Raw genomic sequence first — 26,768 nt, forward strand, 5'->3', positions numbered from 1 at the left:
CAGGGGTCAGCAAGTTGGATCCCAATGCTGAGCAGCGCCAGGCTCTCGACCCGAGGAAACTTCAAGCTTTACAAGGTAAATAGTTCTGAGTTGGTTGCTTTCCAATTTTAATTTTGTCTCTGCCAGGAGGGGATGTTTTCCCTTTGGTTATACCGCAACCCAGAGCAGGGGGGTATTGAGGCAGGGGGACACCAAGCAGGAACACTGAGGTGTCATTGTTGTTCTGTTCCACAGATGCAGTTCTAAATCAGTTTCCGACAACCAAATAAGCTGATATTAGGAAGTCCATCAACAGTCGAATCTGTAAGCTAAGACAGCAAGTGAAGCGGAAAATCATGTAAGAGTGTCGCTCTTGACATGTGAGTTTATCATGAAGTATGAATAGTCAGAGTGAAAACTTTTTTTTCTTATGCTCGAGAACAAGAACAAATTTCTCAGTTCTTGCAGAGTAAATAACAGGCTTAAAAGATGGGATTGCTGCAAAGTCAACAACACAATGCCAGCGTCTATCCACTGTCACTACAATCTAATCCAGGAGGGTCGAAAGCTGCAAGTCAATCCCTTCATGCGATCTGCTAGGTTTTCTTGATAGAAAACCTTTTAACCTATTTGCATGGATGATTTGATTTAATTGACTTCATAAACAGCCTTGAGATGAGGTGTTGTGAAAGGGCACTAAACAGAATTAAATAAACTGAATTAACCTACTTTAAAGTTCTCCACAACTTTCTCCCTGGCCTGTCTGCTGTGTTCCTTTGCCTTGATTATGCTCTTTGTTCGCTAATATTCACTAACAAACCTAGACTGAGATGATATCATACAGGTGGATTATGTTTACTACTTTGGTGACTTTTAAAGGCTATTTTAAATACTTTGTATTGTTTTATCACATAGCACAATAAAATACAAAGGTTTTGCAAGACACTGCAAAGTGTGTCACCCTGACCCCTACCAGTTTTTGTTTTACATTTGAAGATTAAAAAATATTGGGGGCCTGCCACACAGGTTCTGCTCAGTAGAGCACAGTAGTACACAGAAATGAAAACATGGGTGGTCCTCAGCTAAATGAAAATGGTTTCAGTAGCTGCAAGCTTTTAATGGAACAGTGTGTAACTACTTTGGCGTTTAGTTAGCAAAAATCTAGTATTGCTTTCATAAATATATATTCTGGCAAAGTTTAATAATCTCACATCAAAAATGAACGCATTCTCGTAACTTAGAATTAGTACATAGGTATCGGTGCACCCACTGGAAGGCGCCATATTGCATAGCTATTTTTGATTTCAGAAGCCGAAAGGGTACAAACTGTCAGCCTTACGTGTTTTCCCTGTCTTCTATATGGGAACATTCTGTCGGTGGTGGAGGAGTATAAAACAAGCAAAGAGCACCATGAATCATTCTTTTTGCTGTTTTCTGTCGAAATGGAGGATCATACATACTTTTTGGCCAGTGAGAGAGAAGAGAAAATAACCAAGAAAAGAAAAATAGGTAATAACCGGGAGAAAAATGAGAGTCTATATTGGCGTAGCTATTATTACCAGGTGGATTGGAGATAATTCTTGAAGGAGTGCAGACTAAGAACTGATACGGAGATTGCGGGCTTTCTGCTGGACAGGTAAGTTCATTTAATACAACAGTGAAGTTTCTTTTTGCCGTTTTGTTAGAAACAGGGCAGTGTAGTCGAGCAAATACTCTGTCCTCCCGGCAGAAATGTGTCATTTGTTCGCCTCTCTTCCCCTGATGTATGTACAGTACACGGAGGGATATCGGCCAGCCTGTTCACAGTCTGTAGTACAACAGCAACACTGGCTGGATCTCTTTACTGGTGTTCATAGTGGCTTATTTTAGACCTCAAATAAGCGACTGCATGTTCAGAAACGAGGCCAAAAAAACGTGACTTACAATCAATTTACAAGCAACTATAGAAAAATAACGTACTTGACAACAGTGCCAAAAAACATTTCACATGATGACTGTTAGCTAGATGACTGTTAGTTAGATAACTGTTAGAATATTAGCTATTTGCAGTAGCTAATACAATATAATGTTTATATTGTCACACTTATTATACTCTGAGGCTTCTGTAGTATATGGTGAAGTAATTTGTAATTTATTTAGGGCACTAGATGGTTTGCCAGTGTAAAAGTCTTACACACTGGGGCTTTAACTATACCTGAGACTGCCTCTCAACAAACTTAGAGGCAATGAAGGAAGTCGGCAGATGTGTGTCACACAACTGCCAACTTTCACAGCTAAAGATTTATTCAGCAAAAGACCTGACTGGTTGGAAAAAGAAAGTAGAGGACCCCGTAGAGGCTCAAAATAATAACCTCTGAATTGAATATGATATAATTTAAAATCATGCAATATAACAAAGCAAACTAATATTTCATACTTATTAACCATATGAAATGGAAAATATTGTTCATTAGATCCTTATTAATGTTGAATAATAATAACATATTAACCATTTACATTTTCCCAAATGGGATTTTTTTTTACCTGAATACCCAGGTTTAAATTGTCAGAGTTTTTTTTATTTTGAATGGGCAGTGTATTACCAGATTTCTTACCCGTGTTCAGGATCGTAGCTCCAGCATACCACCCTGAGCGTCCTCCCCAGGTGCCCTGTACAGTAAGCATCTTGAGTTTGTCAAACATTCCTTCAGCTGCCCCGGTGCCCATTTGATGTTTGTCAGTGGCCAAGTTCCTGAGCACTCGATTTATTGAGGAAACCTGGGGATGAACAAAAGGTTCAGGAGAAACTAACATCACTAAACATTTTTTTGTTTGTTTTTCTTGATAAAAAAAAAAAAGACAAGGCAGCCTTTGGACTTTGAGTCAACCTGCTTCAGTTATGCCTCAGAGCTGTTTTAGAGTCAGTTAAGTGGCAGAGCTGTGTTATAACAGGCAGAGAAATCAGACACTCATTGATCCCTTGATATTGGCTTAATTTATGGAAACTCGCATTTTTGCAAGATATAACCAACCTGAGGGTTTACCAAGTGGTTTTCTACTAAGATTGTTTATTAATGTTCTTACTTACAGAATGGTAAAGAACACTGGTACCTGATGATGAAACACACTGAGACAAAAATAATGTCCAAAGACCCAAAATAGAGTGCCTAGTAAATAGTTAAACAGAAACACTTGTTCATAATAATATTTAAATGGTATTAAGATGGCAATTTTTTTTAAATGTACTGTTAAGGTTGTGAAATACTCCAGAGGAGCGAGACATTTGACCTCGCTCCACCAGCAGACTATGTAATTTTGTTCTCGTAGCCCTGATCTCGGAGTTCTTACTGCTTGTTCTTGACACATTCTCGTAGAGTGTCCGACTACTGTTCTGTGATTGTTCAGGATTTGGTTGGGCATGTTTAAGATGGAAAAGCAGAAATTTTTCATGCATCAGTCAAATCAAATGCTTTAAATGCCCTGTTCAACTCTGGTGGCTTAAGCGGTTGAACATGCTACTTCTGCTCACTTGCAGCGCTTCACCTAAGAATTATGTGGGGCACTCCTGCTTTGTCTAATTTCCTCAATTTTAGCATGGGTGTGGTGTGTTTTATAGTGAGGGGACTTCCTAGGAGTTTGGCCGCTGAGCTTCTCATGACGCATGAATACACAGAGAAAAAAACAACCTTCTTTCATGTTATTCTGGCTATCTCAAAAACAAGAACAAATGTATTGTTTATTGCGGAGTATCTAGCAAGCTTTAGTCTTCTTAGTTTGATTCAGTATGCAATTCAGTGCTTTTCAAAGTGGTGTGCTCTTTGTCTTCAATTAAAATGTATCAGTGTTCTAACATTCAGCCACATGACAGACCATGGTCACATTTACATAGTTGGGTTGAAATCAGGAGATCTTACACTGGGTATATTGTCATTGGTGCAGACTCCCTCTGCCAGTAGTCGGTCTCTAATCTCCCAGGCAAAAATGGATGGACACTCTCTCTTGTACTGAGCGATCTTCCCCACCACCTCGGGAGTTGCCACCCTGGGTTTACTCCCTCCTATGGCCCGAGGACGGATTGAGCCTGTCTCATAATACCGACCCAGGATCTTACTCACACAGCCATTAGACACCTGGACAAACAGACAGCACACATCTTTAAATAAGCAGTTAGTCATTGCATTAGGCAAAGAAAAACTCTCCTGGTGGAATACTTATCTAACATTTATTTGGAATTTTGAAGTTCAAGTCATTCAAGCCAAGATTCATTTTTAGCAAATAGCAAAGTCATGTGCCAAAAGCTACATCTCTGTAAGTTAACAAGGACACTTCACAGTGTTGGTGACTTTTTTTCTTTTGTTTACAGGAAGTGTGAAACAGTGGGAACCATGAAACAGCATGGGTTTGGGCTAGAGTTGCCAAAATAATCAACATTTTAAGACAATTAATACTAAAAGTATGAATATTTTTCAGGGACATTTGCAAAATCAGGACATGCTTCAAGGTTTTAAACATTGACTTGCAGTCATGGCTGTTCCATGCTCAGGTGGTTGATATGTGAAATGAAATCTGCCAGAGTTTAAAGTGGAATTTATCTTTAAATGAGTCAGCAAGTGGACATTTCCTGAAAAGAAAGTACTTTATTGGTCTCGTCTGTCCCTAAAGAAAAGGTGGGGACACAGTTGACTACAGTATTGTCTTGATGCAAGTCCTGGGTTAGGAGGATACCGACCTGGGATGTTTCTGCATGGAGTTTGCATGTTTTACCCATCCATATGTGGATTCTTTCTGGGTATTCCGGCTTCCTACCAACAGTCCAGAAACCATGACTGTTAAGTTAATTGGTCTCTTCAAATTGCCCTTATGTCTGAATGTGTGGTTCCATGGTATTTTCTCCTGTGTTTATCTGTGTGGCCCTGTGCTGGTGCAGGTTTACTACGCCTCTGACCCAATTACCACTGGAGATAAGCACCGTGTCCACTAGGGATGGATGGATGGATGGATGGATCGGGAAAAGTGATGCTGCCACTACTGTGTTTAACCATAGGGATGTCATGTTACTTTGCATGAGGGCAAGAACATTCTTTTTTTTATCTCATCTGACCAGACTACATCCCAAAAGTCCTGCAGCTGTATTCCCACCAAAATATGCTTGAATAAAGACTTGACTTAGCAGGGCAATTTTTACCATATAAAAAATTAACAAACTATTAAAAAAAACTATGTCCCATTTTCATTCCTTTTCAGACATATGTACTGTGTCCTCATTCGTAAGTCGCTATGAATAAAAGCATGTGGCAAATGCATAAAGCTATACATATTCTATGTTTGCCTGTTGCAATAAATTTCAACAAAATATACTACTGTTGTAAATTGGTGAAAATATGTGAGGTCTAGGGGGTGTGACTACTTTCCAAAGGCTCTGTAGGTCTAAGCCAAATGTCTCCTGGATATCTTTTCACACATTCTGTAGATTTTCCGTCTAGTTGTATTTTGCAGTCTCACCACTCTTACCAGTTGCTGTAGTTCAGCACAGACCTTGCGCCAGTTCATGATACATGTAAACTCAAGGCACTTTCCAAAGTCAAATTGAATCAGATTATACATCTTGGATCAGATTATACAGATTGGTCAACAAGTTTCCTATCTAAGGAAACCTAGTAGATAGCGTCAAGTCTTGACAAGCAGCATTCACTCCTCCTGAAAGAGCATGGAACCATAGGGACAGTCATCTGCATTGTCCATGGTTTTGCAGCAATCTCTCATATGGCTTTAATTTTGATATGTTTGTTTTTAGTTTGGTTCCTTAACCTTATTGTCTCTGATCTGTAAATGCTTGTAGTGTTAGGAAGTTTGTTGCATCTGTCACTTTAGTATCATTTACAGTTAGCAACTTTGCAGTGTGTTCAGCAGTGTGTTCTTCAGCTCAGGCTTGCTAATAATATTTTATATCACATCAGTCATTGTGTTTGTTTCCCTCAAGGATTGCCATTTTGATGATTGAAAGCTTCTGCTTACTTTTTCAAATTTTTTACTCATTAGAGAAGTTGATGCGTCATAGAGCACGTCTTGTGTTTTAGAGTTAATTTTAGGTCTTTAATTGGTTCTTTAATTGGTTATTGCACCTGTTATCCCCTTCTCAGTCCCCCAGATCAGCTGACCTGTTGTTGGTGGAGGTACAGAGGACACTGGTGAAGCTCAGGGGTGATCGAGCTTTTGCCATTGCATCTCCTAAATTATGGAATGCTTGCCTGTGCAAATTAGAAATGCCTCTTCAATAGACATCTTTAAATATGCTCTTAAGACCCACCTCTTCTCTTTGGATTTTGACCCAGCATAAGCTGTGAATTAGTTTTCATTTTCTTTATGTCAGTATTGCATTTTCTTGTTGCCACTTTTACTTGGAGTTTATTTCGGCTTTTAACTGATCAATGTAATAAAAGATTAACATTCAAGTATTTTAATCCTTAATTAAAATATTTTTTACATTTTTAAAGTGCTTTCAAGGCTTGGGCTAGAGTGTGAATGTTAGAGCAGAAGAATGTGCTGCTGAACTAATCAGAATACAGGTCAATGCAATCTGAATGCAAGGCAGATAGGCAATAATGTGATGCAGGTATTAATAAAACTTATCTTTAGATTTGCCTTTCTATAATATTAACCCACATGCATACTAATATTGATTCTTGTGTATTGCCTGTAGGAAACCATTACCACATAACCACATTTTTCAACTAATGCAAACACTGGACATTAGTGTCAGATTCTGTCAAACCTTACACAAACTGTTACCCACAATCATTGGTTTACACTTAGAGCATTTTTGTAAAATGAAACAAAAAAGCTACTACTTTTACAACGAATGATAAAAAAAAAAAATCTAATCAAAACGATTTTGAACCCTGTTGTGGGGAAAAAATCTTGTTGCTTTCCTTAATTATCAAGAAAGAGATCTGAGAATTTAATCAAAGTCAAAATGTAATAAATTCTTATAAGAATGAGAACAGGTTACAGAATGGGACATATATCCTAGGACAAAGTCTGATATGGTCTAGTCTGTCCTCTTCTTGCTGACTTTAAGAAAGTAAAGAAAACATCAGTCTTTTAACTGTCTTGCTCTGCAGCAATAGCCTTAACGGCCTGACTCCTCGTAGCCTGTACCTATCTAAGACAAAACACGTCAACCATGGCTGGCGGCTGCTGCAAAAAACAGAATGTTAAATTCTATACAATTATGTAGATTCATAAGCCAAGTATAAAAAAATGTACACTACAGCCCCAAACCTTAAAACAAATCCTTCAGCGCTTAATTTTGCCCTCAAGTAATGCAATTGTAGTTCTCCAAGCAGCTCTGCATACCTGTAGTATTCTGGATATGTCACATGGCCGAGCCCCACTGTGAGCAAGCTCCACTATCTTCTGTCTGGTAGAATCGGGTAAAGGTCTTCCATTTACAAATACACCTCCAAGCTGGTTTACTCCACTGTGACCTTTACACACAAACACACAGAAATGGAAAAGGAAAAGAAATAAAAGCAAAAGGAGAAACAGAAAAATGTATTGATAAGAGGCTAAATTAATGGTAAATTGGAGGAAATAGACTAAAAAATCCATCATTTCATTTTTGAATCCATGCACTTAGACGTTAAAGGCATTATGATAACCTTGTGTCAATTACTTACATTTCAATCTCATTCGAATTATTGATTGATGGCACAGACCCACTCCTTTTGATTTTACACAACATGGTACACAATATGGTCATTGACACGTTTTTCTTGGTTGATTGAAGACATGTTCTCCATTCCATGGCAATCTTTAAATTACTTTCCCAACAACATGCCATCAAATTATTGCTTGACAGAATTCAGACACGTTCCGATTAATTTTTAAGAAAACTTAACAAGCTTCCTGACTGCCGTGTTCCAAGAGGCACGATAAACCAACAACCTGAAATTGATATTTGCACAACAATATTCTGTGCAAATCTACAGAAACTTTACGACAGAAGCTTTAATTATTTGTTGTTAATTTTTACAAACCAGAATGATAAAACAGAGGACATTTCAACAATAAAGCAATGTTTATTCCCTTCAAGAACAGTACAGTGTGATTTGCACGATTCAGTAATAGCTTGTAGTCTTAAGTTTTCTTTAGTAAATGGAAGACCTGCACCTGATTCTGATTTTTATTGAATTGATTAAAAGAGGAGGATGAATCTTTGAACAGTGTCTTGCAAAAATATATCACTAGCATCATCCATCTTTCCCTCAGCTCGGACCAGTTTTCCAGTCTGCTAAAAAAAACATCCCCACAGCATCATGCTGCCTCCACCATGTTTCACTGGTGTTGTTCTTGGGTTGATAGGTTTGTTGGGTTTGCAACAGACATAGCAAAGTACTTGGTGGCCAAAGAGTTACATTTTATTTTCACCTTCCTCCCTACATTTCAGGAGTCACCCACATGCCTTTTGGCAAACTCAAATCATGTCTTCTTACTAAGTAATGTTTTTTTTATCGCTCTTCTACAAAGCCCAGCTCTATGGAGCATATGGCTTATTGTGGTCCATGAACAGATCCTGCAGCTCCTTCAGAGTTACCTTTGGTCTCAGTGCTGCCTCTCTGGTTAATGCCCTCCTGGTCTGAGCTCTGAGTTCTGGTGGTTGTTGCGGTACCATGTGCATTCAATTTAAAGATGATGGATCTGATGGTGCTCTGGGGGAACATAAAAAGATTGCCTATTTTTTCATAACCCACCCTGACTTGTACTTTTAAACAGCAAAGTTGTTTAAGACTACTTATTTTTGGTGCGCTTTGATCTTCATGGTGTGATGCATCTATCTTAATGTTGCAAATGTTGCAAAGGGATGGACACATATTTATATGCCAATTTTCTGTTTTTTTCTTATTCTTTTTCGACTTAAGACTATTTTGTGTGGATTCATTACATAAAATATTATAATATGTTTCAATTAAATGTTAGAATGTAAGAAAATAGGTTAAAAAAGAGTCAAGCGGGATAAATACTTTTGCAAGGCAATGTATATATTTGGAAGTTTTTATTTTACCAAAGTAAATGTTGCATGTGAAGTACAGTATATCAAGGGTTAATTTTTACCACATTATTTAATCTTTATATGTTTCTTGCAAATTTCATTCATTAAGACAACTGAAATAATCATAATCATGTAGATAACTTGAAACTCTACATTTCTTTATTGTATGACCCCCATAATCAGTTTATCATTGATTTGAAGACATGTCAGACAATTTCTTGCAGCTAAACAGAGGACAAACAGTGCTTATGCGAAACCTTATAGACACATTTGTAAAGCCAACCTGAGGCCACAGTCTGCCAAATGCAAAAACTAAGCATGAGAACTCTGTATAATAATATAAAACATTTTAAATTTTAATCACATAAACCATATTACTAAGGCTACATTCACACTGCTGGTCCTCATGCCCGATTCCGATTGTTTCTGATTTCTGAAATTGGATTTTCACATTACTTTAAAATTTTGCCAATATCTGACTCCAGTGTGAACTGACCATGTGATTCAGTTCCAATCTGACCTGCATGCGTGAAAGTGCAATAACAATGATGTCAGGGCCAGCAGCTTTGGTCAAGAAAACATGGAAGAAATAGGTTTTATGATGTCCAATTTATGGTGTCAGTGGGTGCTGAGGAGGAACACATGAATAAGAAGAGAGTGAAACTCTGTATTCTGGCATTTTACGGAGCTGCAGCTGCCAGTTTAGCACAGTGGTCTGTTGGGATGTGGGGATGCAGCCACAGATGGTGAGGCAGGGATGTCAACAACTTCACAGAGACGAAATTCATTCAGAACTTCAGGATGCTAAGGGAAACTTTTAATTATACATGTCAGCTCCTCCTGACTCCAAAGGTAGGACACTTGTTTCAATCCATTACAACAGGGGCAGGAAACCATATGCAGGGTAACCATTTTCATATTGCAAAGTCCTCTTTGTGCAGGATCATACAAACATTTAGCATGGGCATAGGCTACATCCCTGATCCTTCCAATTCCAATTCCTTCGAAATTGGCTTGAACAGATGTTTTACTCCCATATATTAATGAAGTCTAACATCTCATCTAAACTTCATAAGAACATTGTGTTGGTGTGGCATCAACTCGCTGCTTTTTCCCTTCCTACCTGATCTTCTGATAACATGACGTATTGGTTGTACCCACATGTATGCTCGCAGCTCGTTTGTCTGCTTAACATGGAGTTGTGGGACATCTCTGAGCCAAAACTGGAATTAACACTGGAAGTGGTGCTGTTTGGACATCCGGGGATGTGACAGATCCTGTTTGGTTTCTTGTTCTAATCTCTAATGCTCCCACAAAACTCAGCTGCACAAACGTTTGACATGTTTCCAGTAAAACAAACATCTAAGCTTTTGTTAATAGTTAAGAAAGTTTTTTTTGTAGATACTAATGATAAAAGTCACAACTCTGCCATATGTCACACTGATCTAATATAGTATGTTTTTTTTCTCTCGTAACATAATTTTTCATATCTGTTAGGGATTAGCGTTTTTCACTACCTGGCTCAAAATGCAATCAAAGTGTGCTTTTGACCAACTGATCAACATTTTACAACAGTATTTATTTGTTCCTGTTCATTTATGTTTGTGAAAAATTAGCCGGAAGAAAACCTTTAAATACTCTGTGTGGTTATAACCTGTAGGTCTGCCATGTCTGAGCCGGAGCGCACAGTTTAGTGACTGTGGGTTAAGTAGAGATTTTCCCTGAATCTATTGTCTATTGCTTTTATGGGCTCAGTGGAGTAAAACATATTGCAGATTTATAAACCTCTCAGCAGTGAATTACTAAATCATGCAGTCAGTCTACACACACAACCATCCACACACCCACCAACCAACACCTTTACACACACACACACACACACACACACACACACACACACACACACACACACACACACACACACACACACACACACAGAGATGAGTAGAGTGGTGCCAGATAGACAGGGACAATAGAAAAGTCGCATAAAAGTTCAGGGTAATCTTTTGTGGGAAAGCTAACATCACGTTACCACTGATCACGTTACCAATGGTGAATAAACAGTGGTGGCAGCACCTTGTTGTGGGGACAAAAGTAAATAAGAGTGAAATAAAAGTGAAATAAAAAACTATACAATTCAGAAAACAGTAACGTTGCATGTATCTCTCCTGCATGATTCAATTATGGGAACAGTGATCCCCATTATATTGGCTGCTACTGACTTTTAGTGTGACTGTGTATAATTTCTACCTCTCTCTCAAATTGTTGCATAACACCTATGTGTTGAAAGGTCAGTAGTTTGACTGTACAAATGTTAATCAGTGTCATTTCACAGAGAAACACATTGGGGCTTTGACACTAAATTAATAGACAGACATATGGACTCAATTTGGCCCCAATCCTGTGTGATACACAAACCCTCACACACACAAAGCAGATGGGCCCCTGGGAAAAGCTCAGCAGCTTTCCCTTTAAATCAACTCATTCACACAGCACCTGACTTCAATTAACTCCCACTATAACAGCATTCTGTTTTTGTCAACAGAGCCATCCAACTGAGACACCATTACAGGCCCTCCATGGTAACACAGACAGGTGATGGTCTCATTGACATCAGGGAAGCATCATTTTAACTGTCCCTTCCAAAGCTTTAAATCACTTGTTTAATATGTATCAGGGTTTGATTGGTCTTTGTTTAGTATTAGAGAAGAAAGCATTGTAGTAATAATATCAATGTGTGGAAAATAAAAAAGAGACAAAAGCGGAAGCATGACGAGATATTTAAATAGTTATGCTGTACTGACAGATGGATACCCACATTTTCATCTAAAATTTTTCAGAATGTAAGCTGACAACAAGATTCTTTCTCAATGTCATCAATGTTTACACTCAGACTTTATACATCTGAAAATGGCTGCATATGCACAATGGTATAAAAGTACATCTTTGGCCTTAGAGATTTCCAGAGCTACATCAAAAGCCCCATTTCTGCAGCGTTAAATTCAATTTCAATTCAATTCAATTTTATTTATATAGCGCCAATTCATGAAACATGTCATCTTGAGGCACTTTACAAAGTCAAATTCAATCATATTATACAGATTGGTCAAAAATGTCCTATATAAGGGAACCAGTTGATACCCTCAAAGTCCCGACAAGCAGCATTCACTCCTGGAGAAGCGTAGAGCTACAGGGAGAGTTGTCTGCATTTTCCATGGCTTTGCAGCAATCCCTCATACTGAGCAAGCATGGAGCGACAGCGGAAAGAAAAACTCCTCATTAACGGGAGCAATCCTTTTATATCTTCTCAGCTGCTTAGAAACATCTTCCTGTGAGTGTTGTTTTTATAAAGTGTTGGTTTGTGTGAGCTACTTCTCAATGGCATATGGGTTGTTTTGGAAGAATCTGAGAAAAATAAAATGCTAATAGCACTGGCACTGAGTCAAACATTTATTTTCTTTCCTCTCCTCTCTTCTATCTTTTCCCCTCTCCCTCCCCCCGTTTCACTGCCTGCTTCTATCAGTCTTTCTTGGAGCCTCTTTTTACATTTCTTCAAAATTGTAAGTTACGGATCTGGTCTGCTGGACTCTCAATGCGATTGATCAAAGGAGAAGGAGAGCCCCCTTGTGCTCGATGGGACAGGTGCAACTGAACACGTGGTCGGAGGAGATTCGTGTGTCTCTCCATTTTTTCAGTCGAGGATGTTGAAAATGTGTTCAAAATTGGATTTATGTTAACACGATTTCTGCTTTTTGGAGCTGGTGGTTACTTGGAGTATCGAGAAATTCTGAAAACGTCAGCAGCTGTTTTTGCCCATGTCAAGACTGAACATGTGAGAGATATGTCTGCTACCAGCACTCACACTGAAATGCTGTGTAAGCAGAACTGCAGGCCAGCTGTGGTTTCTGAACTTGCTGGCAGAATGGGAACGATCTTGGAGAAAGCTGGAAGCTGGACTCTAGGAAAATGACCACAATTTTTGCTTTTTTTGGAATCGCCATTGAGAAGAACCAGTGAGACTTTGAAAGCAGACAAAAAGATAATAGTCTGCCTGCCCAAAAACAAATGCTATTATCAGAATTTGGCCTTGAAAGGCAAAGCATTTTAATTTCCCCAGGATGTTATGTAAACAACATGCTCCGTAACATCTGTGACCTGGAACAGAGGGCTAATGGACTGTCTTATAACGTTCCATCACTATCAGACTCTGGCTGCGAGAGCTATCTGCCACAGTTCACAGACTAATACACACACACACACACACACACACACACACACACACACACACACACACACACACACACACACACACACACACACACACACACACACATAAAAAAGTCAACTTAACTGTAAACTTCATTCTCATATGCTTTTTCTTTTATTCAATAATCTGCTGTTTACAGAAATATTTTTTTGTCCTCTGAATCTGCTGGCAGTTCATTTGCCATCTCTGAGAAAGGTTTCCTTTTTGGTGTTAAATGCACAACATTCACTCAATCAGAATCAGTCAGTTTTGTTGGCCATAACGCAGGATCATTGAAATTAACGGGGTGGTCCGTCTCTGAGTCACTATGCTCAGACTCTCCGATCGGGCAGCAAGCCCCTCCACCTGCACTTCTCTGTTATCGGTAGGGATGGCTTTCTCTGTCTCCTCCTCAAACACATGCGCTCTCTCCCCCCCTCCCCGAAGCCACATGTTGCTACGTTGTCTTCCTTTCTCTCTGTCCACCAAGCTCCCGGCCTTAGCTGGCTCTCCTGCTCCACTCTGTCTTTCAGACTGGACCTCTGCCATCTCTTTGCTTTATGCTCATTTGCCACTAAACTCAAGTATTTCTGTAAAAGAAAAGGTGTTGTGTCCCCCCCCTCCCTTACACTAACCAGTGGATGTTATACTTTAAAGTCACATTGATAAACGCATTGCTTCTTACCAGGCTCTGGATGGGCATCATTCCTCTGCCATTCCGTTCCTAGACTCATCCTCAGTTTTTACAAAAATATTTACTCATAAAATCCATCATCTTCTCTTTTTCTCTTCTCTTTTCTTTTCTGTGCACCAGTAATTCTTAGTTTGCAGCGGAACAAACTTTCAAAGTTGCAGCCAGCTGTTGTCCTAACGGTCAAACCATTTTATGTTGGGGTGGGGCGAGTTTTAATGGCCCCTTATTTAAAGAAAACATACTACATACCTTATGCAGAAATATATATATAGTTACTCTAATATTAAATATGTTTCACACAAATATTGTCTGAAATAATACTTCTGCCTGCATTTTAATGGTCAGAGTGTAAGTTTTGGGCCCCCCCTCTGTCCTGGGCCTGGGACAATTGACCCGTTTGTCCCCCCAGTCAGCGGGCGTGCTTACCAGTCTGCAGCCATCAAAATATCATTAGACACCTTTAACGAAGCTGTGTCCATTAGGTGCATCTTACGGAAACCAGATTGGAGGAGAAGAACCGGGCCATGAAATGAAGCCACATTGAAGGAACTTGGGTTTCTTGCAGGCAGAAGAGAACGCTTTGTTTTAATCCTTCTGCACTTTGGCTGCTGCTTGCCTCTTCAAGTATGAATGCTTACTTCAGTCAGTGTTCAGTCTTACACCAGTGCTTATGTTTATCACAGCGGCATGTTTATGCTTGACTTTTGAGTTAATTGAATAGACACAGCACTACTCTCTGTGTTGTCAGGTCTGACTGATAGTTTCCAGCCCAAACACAACGTAAAACCCGCCTACCTGAAAAAAAAAAAAAAAAAAAAAAAAACAGCCCAAATCTCAACCTCTTTTGGTCACATGTTAAACATATAATAAAGAACATACCTTTGGCTCACAACTGCACTGAATCAAAGAAAAAAAACATTGCACATCAGACTCCACACACAATGTATTAAATCAACCGGATTTTTTTAAAATCAATATCCTCCCAACATGAATTGTAAATCTAAGTATAAATTATTCTCTCTCTTTCATCTAAGATTTCTATTTCACACACAGCCATAAAAAATGTTATGTTCATCAGTAGAAATCAACCCTACTTGAACGATACAATTTCATAGTAACACATGACTAATCAGAGACTATTATTAATTGATGATGTCAGGTTTGCCAGATTCTAAAGATTTAATTTTTTTTTTTTAATAAAATGTGTTCATGGAGATGCTATTTTATTGAAATATGAAAGTTTTTAGTTTCCTGCCACACAATTACAACTGTTTTGATATATCTTGTTATTCTTTCTAAAAGAATATGCCAAATCTTGTGAAAGGCTTCCCAATTTTTTTTACAACCTGCCCATAAGATATATTGTTCAGCTCAATGTGTTCAAAAGAAGGCTAATTTGATGTAAACCTGCCTAATCTGGCATCACTGACTACACTATTGCTTTTTTCATCTCTTTTTTTTATATTTTGGGATTTTATTGAGATAGACTTTCTCTGCACTGTAAGAGTGGTCACAGAGCCACTGTCCAGCCTGAAGTAATATTTTCTGAAAAAGTGTGACCCCCTGAAAAATGGAATAACCCCCCAACCCACCCCCAACGATCTCTCCTTATCTTTGCCCATCTTCAGAAGGCACTGGCTACTGCTTCTACAACTGCGCCAGTGCCACTCTTTATTTCTGAAACTGGTTAACGTTGACCACTAGCGTCAGCTAAATAGTAAATAAGTATATAAGGTATGTAAGTTCAGTCCATTTACCATTTACCATTTAACTAGTCACTGTTTGTTTATGGAACCGGTTAATGTTGACAACTAGCGTTAGCTAAATGGTAAATAAGTATATAAGTATATAAGCTATATAAGTTCAGTCCATTTACCGTTTGCCATTTAACTAGCGTCAGCTGGCCCAAAATTGTCTTTATATTTACAGCCGCAAGCAGCCTGTTTGGCAACTAGCTAAGCTAAAGACTTCAAATGAGCATACCAACATCAGCAGCAGCTTTCTGGAGTGGACTACATTAACTTTAATTGGACTTTGTATAACACACAAACTCGGTTCACCTTTGGGAAAGAAAGAAGTAAACAGCTGTTTCCCCTCATTCTGCCTTCTTTTTTATTTTGTTTCTTTCTTCTTTTGGTGCCCCGATGTATGCTTTTTGGGCAGTATGATGTCTAGCCCCCAGGTCATTAAATCTAGGCTCACTGATGTTGCACTTGTTGCCGGTGCTGTCAGGTAGACTAAACCATTTTGCGCCTCCATGAGGTGGCCCTCAGAATGTCCCATATGTGGGGTGGACTTTGCATTTTCTCAGTTGATGTTGTTAACAAATTTTAAATAAATTATGACACCAATTATTTAAAGTGCCCAAATCATTTGAATTAAAAATATCACAAAAGAACATTTTCATGGACCCCTCTACCTACTCGGGTCCTGTGCAGTCAGGTCTACATTTCCCCCCACTACCACACCCATGGCAAGACAGAATTGCCAGTTCAGAACTCGGAACCCAAAGATCATTTGGCAAAAGCTACAATTTCATGTTGACAGGGTGTAAAAGCTTTGATGTTGACGTGTACCTATCTATCACTCCCAGCAGTTTCAATGAATAAAAGAAATTTGTGTGGGTGGGGTCACAAACTGGCTCTAACTCGGGGGTCAACGTCCTCCTAAATCTGACCCTGCAGATGAGCACAACCTTCATGTAAAATTTAATCAAGCAGTTGTCTGTTTGTGGGTCAGTTAGACATATTTCTCTGTCTCTTGCAGGATGTTCTGGATAGCTATATGTGTGTTAGCTGAGGCAAAGCAGGGGCTGTACAGTCATTTTAATTATGTTTTACTTCTTGTGTTGTTTTTCTAGACACATATGCTTGCTGCAATAGAGAAGACACCCTGTCTACTTTTAAGACTAATCTTAAAACTTTCCTTTTTGACAAAGCTTATAACTAGAGTGGTTCATGTTACTCTGAGCTACCTTTATAGTTTTGCTGCTATAGGCTTAGGCTACTGGAGGACATCAGGATCTAATTTTCTCACTCTATAGAGTTCTACTGTTCTTCAATTATGCATTGTGTGTCGTCATTTCTGCTTTAACTTTCTGTTCTCTCTCTTTTATCTTCATAGTAGGTACACCTGGTCTGGCGTTCTGTTAACTGTGACATCATCCAGAGAAGACAGCTCACCCGCTATTACAATCTAATGTAGAACAGATTACTAGATCAATGTGTGCTTCTGTGCTTTTTTGTCTCTCTTGTTGTGTCTCTGCTCTGTCTTCTGCAACCCCCAGTCGGTCGAGGCAGATGACCGTTCATACTGAGCCCGGTTCAGCCGGAGGTTTTCCTTCCCGTTAATGGGGAGTTTTTCTTCCCACTGTCGCTTCATGCTTGCTCAGTATGAGGCAGTGTTGTATAAAGTACTGAAATCTCAGTGTCAAGTAAAAGTATAAGTACCTCTCCAAAATATGACTTTGGTAGAAGTCCAAGTTACTGACTGAAATGTTACTTAAGTAAAAGTCTTAAAGTATCTGAAATGTCTTGTACTTAAGTATGACAATTACTGTAAAAAGAGATGTATTTAAGTAATGAAATAAAAAGTATAAGTAAAAAGTAAAACATAGCAAATGCAGTTTGAATGACATTTTTTAGATTTTGGTAAACTTTGAAAGTCAAAGGAGAAATTTAGACCAAGTTTAGACAGAAAATACAACCTTTATGTAAGCTTTCAGTTTTCTTTCTTCAAGTAAGGTCAGTGCAATGCACTTTAAAATTGTACACAACCAAGTGCAGGAAAAGGGGGTGTATACTAAGAACATGTTTAAGTGATAAAGTGATAGTTAACCTACAGGAAGTGGTAAACCTGCTAAAAGATATGCAGATATCATTTAGTTAAGAAAATTAGGACTTTCTGCTATTAGATGCTTTACCTATACCACAAGGTTAATTTAACCTGCTTTACCACTGAACCAGCTTCTTATCCCATTGGTGGTGATGAACAAGCCCAGGCAACTCCCGACTTTGTTGCAGTCAATCAGTAGGTAGGGTCAAAACACTTGCATGCGTGAGTCTCTCTCTCTCTGTTTTTGTAACGAGTAACTAAACCAAACATTGAAAATGTATTCGAGTAAAAGTATGCAATTAAGTTCAGAAATATAGTGAAGTAAAAGTAAAAGTTATCAAAAAATGTTATACTCGAGAAAAGTATAAAGTACTCCAAAATATACTTAAGTACAGTAGTGAAGTATTTTTACTTCATTACTATACAACACTGGTATGAGGGATTGCTGCAAAGCCATGTACAATGCAGACGACTCTCCCTGTAGCTCTACGCTACAAGCAGCATTCACTTCTCCAGGAGTAAATGCTGCTTTTCGGGACTTTAAAGCAATCAACTGGTTCCCTTATATAGGAAATTTTTGACCAATCTGTATAATATGATTGATTTGACTTTGTAAAGTGCCTCGAGATGACATGTTTCATAAATTGGCGCTATATAAATAAAATTGAATTGAATTGAATTGAAGAGAGGGATGATCCTTTAAGTTAATTGTGTCATAATCGTTATATTATATTGACATTTTGTGCAGCTGAGTTAATGTAAGGGGTTTCTTACAATTAAAAAGTTAACTTTTTAATTGTTTCAGTAGGATTTCAAATTCTGCATCACGACTTAATTTGATACATGCTTATCAAAAATACACAATGTTTTTAACAATGCAAAATAACATGTTTTCAGTCATCATAATTAATCTGCACAGCATCAAAGCAGTTAGTACTGTTGCCTCACAATTACAAATGTCCCCTCCAGTCATCTCCACTGGGGGCTTTCTGTGTTACGCATGTTCTAACCTTGTGGGTTCTCTAGCTCATACTTACCCTCCAAAGATATAAGTGTTAGATTGACTGGTGACGCTGAAATGCCTTTAGCTGTTTGCATGCATGCCACCATTTTCTCTGCCTGTTTGATTCCATTCAGGGTTATAGAGGAGCAGGAGAGCGTCCCAGCAGTCTACAGGTGAAAAACTGAGTATGCCCTGGATAGTTCGTCATAGGGCCATCACTGGCACAGACATCCATTCACACACATTTACCTATGAGTGGGGTAAAGTGACTGTCAAATGTGCATTTTATTGGAAAGTGTGTGTAGCATTTCACCTCAAATGGAACTGCAATAAACCAGATATACTGTGTTGGCAACAATATAAGAAAAACACTTCAAGTAATGCACTCACTGTTTTGCATCATGGATGCAACGCCAGTCTCCCAGCTGGATTGACTTCTGTAGTCTGTACAAACAAAAAAGCATGTGTTACTAGGTTATATACATTCCTGTACGATCTAGTCCTGACTCAAAACACTTTAATTGGACACAGAAGAAAACAGGAGGAGACAAATAAATGTTTAAAGATTATTAATTATAATGTTTTGGTTGTTATTTGGAAGGAGACTTTATTGCAGGACAGAGTCCAAGCACCTGTGACAAACGTAGGCAATAATACCATGCCGTGTCACTTTCTTCACAGTTTATATGGTATGAATCTATATTAAGGGACTTAACAGTTCTAAAAATGATATGATGGGATGTTGAACCCAACATACTTGCATGCTCAATATGAGGATTCGCTGCTATAGCCCCGTTGCCACCACCTTCATTTGGTGCACTCTTACTCCACTCTGCTCACTTTGCAAGCTTTTCAGCAACAGTTTTTTTTAGGCCCAGCCTGGGTTACTCCAGCCCTGCTCAGAGGCAGGGTCAGACCCAGTGGACTCAAACAGAATTTTGACTTGATCCGACTGCTTTTCTGTGATTGGTCGGGGTGAGGACAAATTAAAAGGTTTTTCTCCAAGGAAGTCCAGAAAAAAGCAGAAGAGCAACAGCATTAGTTTTATGGACCACTGTGAATGGAGTGGGTGAAATATATTTTACTATTTACAAACAATGAACCAACCATGAATGAAAGAACATAAAAGAAGAAATCTCTCTCTCTCTCATTTTACACTAAAAGCTGTTAAGTTTTGTTTCTGAGTGTTTGGTTTAAAAATGTGTTCACAGTCGCTGACAGAAATTTTGCTCTCTCTCTCTCTCTCTCTCTCTCTCTCTCTCTCTCTCTCTCTCTCTCTCTCATATCCTTGTCTAAAGGACAACGTGATGACCGTGCCTGGACTTACTGGTAAAATGAGCAAAAAATGTTCTCACTCAGCTGCAGGTACAAGGACACACACAAACACATTAGACCTCTGCAGGTAGAGAGAAGCTGTGCTTTATTTTATTACTAGTTTAAAGAGTAGCTCACCCCTAAATCAACTTTGCCAATAAACTGATAACATTGCTGTGTTGTAGTATTGTCCTGGTCATTGTTTTGAATTTTTTTGCATATTTGTTGAAATCCTGCTTTTGTTTCGAAAATCATCGGTGTGGCGCCCTCCTAGGGTTAAACGGTGGTCTTGCATTGAATTTCGAATCAATTTCATTCTGTGACATAATTCGGAGACTGTGAAGTCGGTAGCTCAGCAGCTGTGAGGTATAAAGCAGCTCCGTCTTAAAAAAAAAAATACAGCTCCTTACATATTGTGCCTACTACCTGTGGAAGGTCCGGGGTGGGGGGTTGTTACATAAGATTAAAAACAAAAAAGTATATTTTTGAATTGCTTCTAAAATAAAGCAAACAGGGAATGATTATCTGAAATGAGTTATTGCTTGAAAACTAAAGTAAAAAAAGAAAACTGTCTTAAGTATTTCAAGAACTAGCTTTTCTAATAGGACAGGTACACCGTTCTAGAGCTTTGGGGAGAAATAAACAAATGCAAATTAACTGATCTTCCTACAGTTGTTTTGAAGAACAAATTGCATTGCCAAAAGTGTTCACTCAGTCATCCAAGTCCAAGTTCAGGTGTTCCAATCACTTCCATTTCTTGTCAGTTGCCAACAGAATGGGATTTCCCTGGATATCTTTTCGCAAGTGCAGGGTTTGGTGCGGGGAGAACTATGGTTTGGTGCCATTTTACAAAGGCTGGGTATGGCTGATTAGTTCTGATGAAAAGAACTCAGAATGCTTCAACATACCAAGATATTTTGAACAACTTAATGTTCACAACTGTTTGGGAACAGTTGTTCCCAAACAACTGTTTTCTCTTCCCTCAAAGAAAGTTCCATTTAAACAGGTAAAGGTGTATAAGAACTTGTCTTACTTGCACAACCCAACAGAACCTCTTTGGGAAAGGTTAGAGCACAGACTACATGCCAGGCCTTATCATCCGACTTCAATGTGCTTCTAGAAACACAGTCCTAAACCTTGTGGAGAGCCTCCTTACAAGATTCGAAGTGGTTATAGGGATGGGCCTAAAGCAAATAAAAATTAGAAATGGAGGAGACCCAGGGGGAGACCCAGGACACGCTGGAGGGACTATGTTTCTCGACTGGCCTGGAAACGCCTTGGGATCCCCCCGGAGGAGCTGGCCCAAGTGGCTGGGGAGAGGGACGTGTAGGCCTTCCTACTGAAGCTGCTACCCCCGTGACCCGACCCCGGATAAGCGTAAGACAATGGATGAAATGGCTGTCACCCAAGTTAATATGTGTGTGAAGGCAGATGAACAGAAATCTTCGGCTATACGGAGCATGTTGTACAAAAAAAAGTTCCATAATTCAACAGTGAAAGGAAGTGGATAAAAGAGCATGTTTTGAAGTTCAAAACATGCTCTTTTATCCACTTCCTTTCACTGTTGAATTATGGAACTTTTTTTTCAACACATTATTTTCCTGTTAGACAAAAAAAAAAAAACAAGAATTGAGAAACAGTTAAAAGAATAATGAAATTGGGTCTGGCAGTTCAATGTGTGCCATGATGATGAGAAAAATCAAATGTCTAGCTACCTACGCCTGCTGAGGTTTTACATAGTTACTTCATTTTTTTTCTTTAAACAATTTCAAATTAAATCATTTTACTGAGATCCCAGAAAGTGCTGGATTGACTAGAGCTTTTTCTGGATGTTTGGAGCATGGAGTAATGCTGAGGTTGGTTTGAGATTAACATTTATAAATATACCAAATATAGATAGAACTTTTGAAATGTATTCTATTACCATAGCACACACACAATGCCCCAACAACCACGCGAGGCTACTGTGTTCACTGGAAACTCCTGAGGCTGAAGAAAATAACCTAGTTAGCAAGTTTACTTTAAATAGCAAATGGATTACACTTCTGTAGCACTTTTCTCTGAGCGCTCAAAGCACTTTCATACTAGTACCACATTCACCCAGTTTCACTCACTGCACACACACTTATCCACTGATTGGTAGGCAACTTGGGGTGAAGGGCTTCACCCAGGGGCACGTTGACATGTGGAAGAGTAAAACCAACCGTCTGACACAGGATGACCACTCTATCCAATACACTTTTAGCAGTTCAGCAACACCAACAATTTCTTAGCCAGAAGTCTTGTGACAGTTCCTTAGTTTCACTATGGTAAATGGCATGTACTTGTATAACGTTTTACACTACTTTACACTACACTGAATCATTCACAACATAATGGTGGTGAGCCACAATGTAGCCACAGCTGCCCTGGGGCAGACTGATAGAAGCGGGGATGCCAGACCATAGGCATCACTGGGCCCTCTGACCACCACAAGCAGGCAAAGTGTGTAAAGTGTCTTGCCCAAGGACACGGCTGAGACAGTCAGAGCAGGGATTTGAACCTGCAACCCCCAGGTTAAAGGATCAACTCCTTAGCCCCGGTGATCATTTCCTTCCTAACCAGTATAAAGATACAAGCCTAATCCTTCTCAGCTGAAACCACACAAAACAAGCGAGAATAACACGCTGGCCCCCACCAAAAATGTAGTTCATATTGTTGAGTTTAATAACTCCATTTAGAACCTAATATGTCAAAATGTACCTTTTTACAGTTTTATTTTAATTTACCTATTTTAAAGGTGCTTTAAAATATGTATTTTGTAGTTTTCTGACATTAAATTTACACATTTACATGGACTGGAGTAATCAAGCTGATTAATTTTCAGTTTGGATTTTAGCATAAATATACTTAAAGATACACATTTGAAATGACCCTTTAAAAGAAGAAAATTGTGTGTCAAAACAGCGTTATACAGTACCATGGGATTTCCAGATCATATTACTCATAATAACTATTAATTGCATTTTTATGAGCAACTTTGCCGCACCATCTAATGTGATGCCAGCAGCCTTTAAATGTGATAGTTTTACATTATTTTTCCTCACTCTCCATTTTTTATTCATTCATTATCAGAAAAGAAGTTTGGTGTTTGGGAGGCGCTCTTTTATTCTGCAGCTTAAAGCCAGAGCCTTTTCTGTGTTAGAGAGAAAAAGTTTGCGAAGAAAAGCCTCAAAGCGCCTCTTTCTTTGAGGCTTCTGTCATTGACAACATAATGAAGGAGACGGAGCTCCACAGAGGAGCAGGCCGGCTGCGGGGACCTGCTTCCCGTTGGAAGGCGGCGCTTTTCTCCCTGTGAAAGGGGGACAAAGAGGCGGAGGAGCGAAGCCGCGACTCGGCTCGGTTCGGCCCGGTAAATAGCCGCCGGCCGGCCGGCCTTTGTGCATAGTCAGGAGCTGCGGCTCGTTTAAAGAGAGAGAGTGACACAAAACCGCGGCGGGGAGCCCAATTTTACCAGTTCAGATGGCATAAAGGAGCCCACGGAGCCCACCAGTGACTATCCGAAGTTTCAGGGAGCCGCGATTAGTGCGCTGATAAGAGAGAGAAAAGCTACAGGGACAGCACGGCTGCTCCTATAATAATAATAATAATAATAATAATAATAATAATAATAATAATAATAATAATAATAATAATAATAATAATAATTGTATTTCAAATTTATTTATTTATTTACTTCTGTGGCTGCTGACTATGGACAAAGCCGTCAGACTCCAAGAGTTTGAGTTACAGCTAAATTAAAGTAATTTTGTTTATTTATTTGTTAGTTATTTAAAAATATTTTGTTATTTATGACATTAATTTGTTATACAAGTGCATAATGAAAACTAGGCTGCCAACGAAATGGGCAACAGGTTACTTGATGAATTCATTTAGACCCCCGAAATGAGCTGGTTCTGAGTTAAATCCAGGACAACTAGCTGTTTTAGATAATTAGGCTAAGTCATATTAGAATAAAAACTTTCCAGCAACTATTCCAATTAAGCCACGTTGAATGAACTTTTCTACTAATTGTTAAAGAAAAGAACAAATTCCAAACTTTCACAATAAATATAAAAAATAGTTTTGTTCCACACTCAAGTAACTAAAAATAGTAGTTAAAAAACAACTGCTTCAAATTCCAAAAGGCAATTGAAAACAAAATAAATGTTGGTCATTAATCAGTAAAAAAGAATATCCAAACGTTTACTCCTTATTTGAATCGTTGCAATAATTGGGACCAACTCCGTCTATGTTATTAACAAAAAAAAACTACCTAGTCCATTTTAATCACATCATTGACATCATTGACTCTTAAGGTCCAAGCTTAAGGAGAACAGATCGCTGATGTCTGCGGTCCACAGAACTGAAAACCCGTCCGTATGTTCCGTCAGCGCTGTTGTTTCTTCCTGAAGTCCCACGCACAAACTTCATAAATCGGCTAAACTGAGCGTTTCCTCGCCTTTATATAATCGGCAAGTCTGTGCACTCTTGATCACATTCCCCTGGTGTTTTAGAAAGAGATGATATTATAAAGGTACGGATCCATTTGGCTTATTGTCATTGGATCAGAAACGAGGCTTGTCCTGGCGCAGACTGCTTCTCCCACTGAAAGAGCTTAATTTGCTGGGCTCCCAATTAAATCGGACTTTATCTGAATAGTTTGATAGGATGTTTTAGTGGAACCACATTAATACAGGCACACTACATGGTGGGCCCAAACTCCGTCCTTCTAAAATCAGCTTCAAAGCGAGAGAGGGGGAAAAACAGCTGCCATTCAGAGGTGTATTAAATATTAGAGACTCCAGAAATATATAGTCAGTGGAACGTTCTGTAACAGCATCTTTAACTGGACGTTAAAGTATCCAAGCTTTCATTCGATAGAGGCCCCGCGCGTCTCATTCCCACGGAATTTCCAGGGAATTTAAAAGATGCACTTCTCAGCCTAGCTGCTGAGAACGCAAAGTAATTTTACAGGATCAAGGCTAGCATCTTAAGGTTGAATAATATTTTTTTTTTCAAGTGTTTAAAACACTTAAACGAATTGCAGTTGTTTTTTGTAATCAAAAAACACAAAAGCATAGAACATTCGTGATGTAGAGTTTAAGAACTTTAAAATAATAATAATAATAATTCGCCTGTTTTCTTGGACGAATGCTCATTTATTTTGTAATATTTCTTAGTCGTGCACCTTGTCCGCATAACGGTCGATCTGACTCGACTCGGTGCAACACTCTGAGAAAAGCGCTCCTGCTTTCTCGGGAGTTCGTTTGCAGCTGAATTTAAGAACCTGTTCCTCTACCAGATTTCACCACCGTTAAAACTCCCAGAATTTGGGTATTTGTTTCCTGACTGGCCCAGTATGGACCAGATGCGAATTCTGGACCGACAGGATTGTTGATGACAAATGTGATCAGGTCTGTTTTCTTCAGGAAATATTCACAGGTAGGCTACTCCTGCTGCATACTCAACGTACTCTTGCTTATTTTATCTTAGATTTTTGCTCAGTCTAAGACGTTGATTGTTGCCTTTATTTTAAACTCTAGCAATTAGTGAAAATTTCTCCTTTTCTGCAGATTATTTCAACTTTTCAACTCCGTGTTTAGAGCAGAACTGATGGAGGGATGCTGCAAGGAGACCGAGACTGAAAACAAACACCAAGCTTACCTTTCTGAGGCATGCTGCAGAAGTAAACTTTTGCTGCGCTCAACGTTTCAAAAGTTCCTTTCGTTTATTCTTTCCTCCAATTAGTTTCTCCTTGACTGGAGAGGCAAGTGCAGAAAGAGACAGAGTCGGTCCTCTGAGGAGGAGGGACAAGAAAAGGGAGTGAAGGACGGAGAGCAAATGGGCGGGCTGAAAGGGCGGCACAGAGAATGGGAGCAGGATGGGGGAGGAGGGGACAGCGTGTGTCTGAGTGAGAGAGAAATAGAGGTGTGTGTGTGTGTGTGTGTGTGTGTGTGTGTGTGTGTGTGTGTGTGTGTGTGTGACAGACAGAGAGAGAGCCCTATCACATTTGCACACTTTGTTCCTTGTTCATATTTATAGACAACCAACTGCTTTAGAGGTGTTGTTTGATAAATGCGTTATGGGGAACCTGAGTAGCACATTCACAAGCTACTCAAATCTGGATTTTTTCACATCTTGTCAGTCAACACCTGCCAGGTTTGGGGATGTGAACCCGAAATTAGCCAACACAGAGTACGTTAAAAAGGTTTATTGAAAATGTTGAATGCTGACAGACCAGGAGTTGCAGGTAGAACCAGACTTGACCAGATGCAGGCTGAGGACTGGGAGCATGAAGGCAGCAGAACACATGCGAGGTGACAAGACAATCTGGCCGTGAATGTGTAGGTGAGGCAGGTATATGAAGGCAGGGAAACAGGTGAGCAGAGTTGGTGGCAGCAGGTGGAGCTGGTCTAAGCTGATGACTAGTGGCTGGTGACAGAGGAGTGGACCGAGCTGACAGGATGGTGACAGATGGCCGAAGGCTGAAAGGAGTGGAACTAATTACTCCAAAAGTTCCAAGACTATGACAACACCCACAAATCTCTTTGTGTTTATTAGGAGTTTATGTAAACGTCCAACACAAAGTGGTGCATCCGTGTAAAGTGAAAAGAAAAATTATAGATGGTTTTCATTTCTTTACAAA

At 39.2% G+C, this 26,768-nt stretch overlaps 1 protein-coding gene across 2 annotated transcripts in view; it reads right to left on the reverse strand.

Annotated features, from left to right (window-relative positions):
• The window catches only part of LOC105934789 (paired box protein Pax-6), a 68,839-nt gene extending 42,863 nt beyond the window's left edge, over positions 1–25,976 (reverse strand). The window contains exons 1-5 of one of the 2 annotated variants that reach the window (XM_021322761.2): positions 25,787–25,976; positions 19,178–19,231; positions 7,315–7,445; positions 3,873–4,088; positions 2,574–2,736 (exon numbers count right to left, since the gene is read on the reverse strand). In XM_021322761.2, the coding sequence (XP_021178436.1) occupies positions 2,574–2,736; positions 3,873–4,088; positions 7,315–7,445; positions 19,178–19,231; positions 25,787–25,799 (577 nt within the window). In that variant the 5' untranslated portion in view covers positions 25,800–25,976. Of the gene's footprint in view, positions 1–2,573; positions 2,737–3,872; positions 4,089–7,314; positions 7,446–18,821; positions 19,037–19,177; positions 19,232–25,786 lie in introns of those variants that run through there. The other variant, XM_036145431.1, reaches the window with a different exon arrangement.
• Positions 25,977–26,768: the final 792 nt, after the last annotated feature.

This window comes from Fundulus heteroclitus, chromosome 2, assembly GCF_011125445.2.
Source record: "Fundulus heteroclitus isolate FHET01 chromosome 2, MU-UCD_Fhet_4.1, whole genome shotgun sequence".
Taxonomy (NCBI): Eukaryota; Metazoa; Chordata; class Actinopteri; order Cyprinodontiformes; family Fundulidae; genus Fundulus; species Fundulus heteroclitus.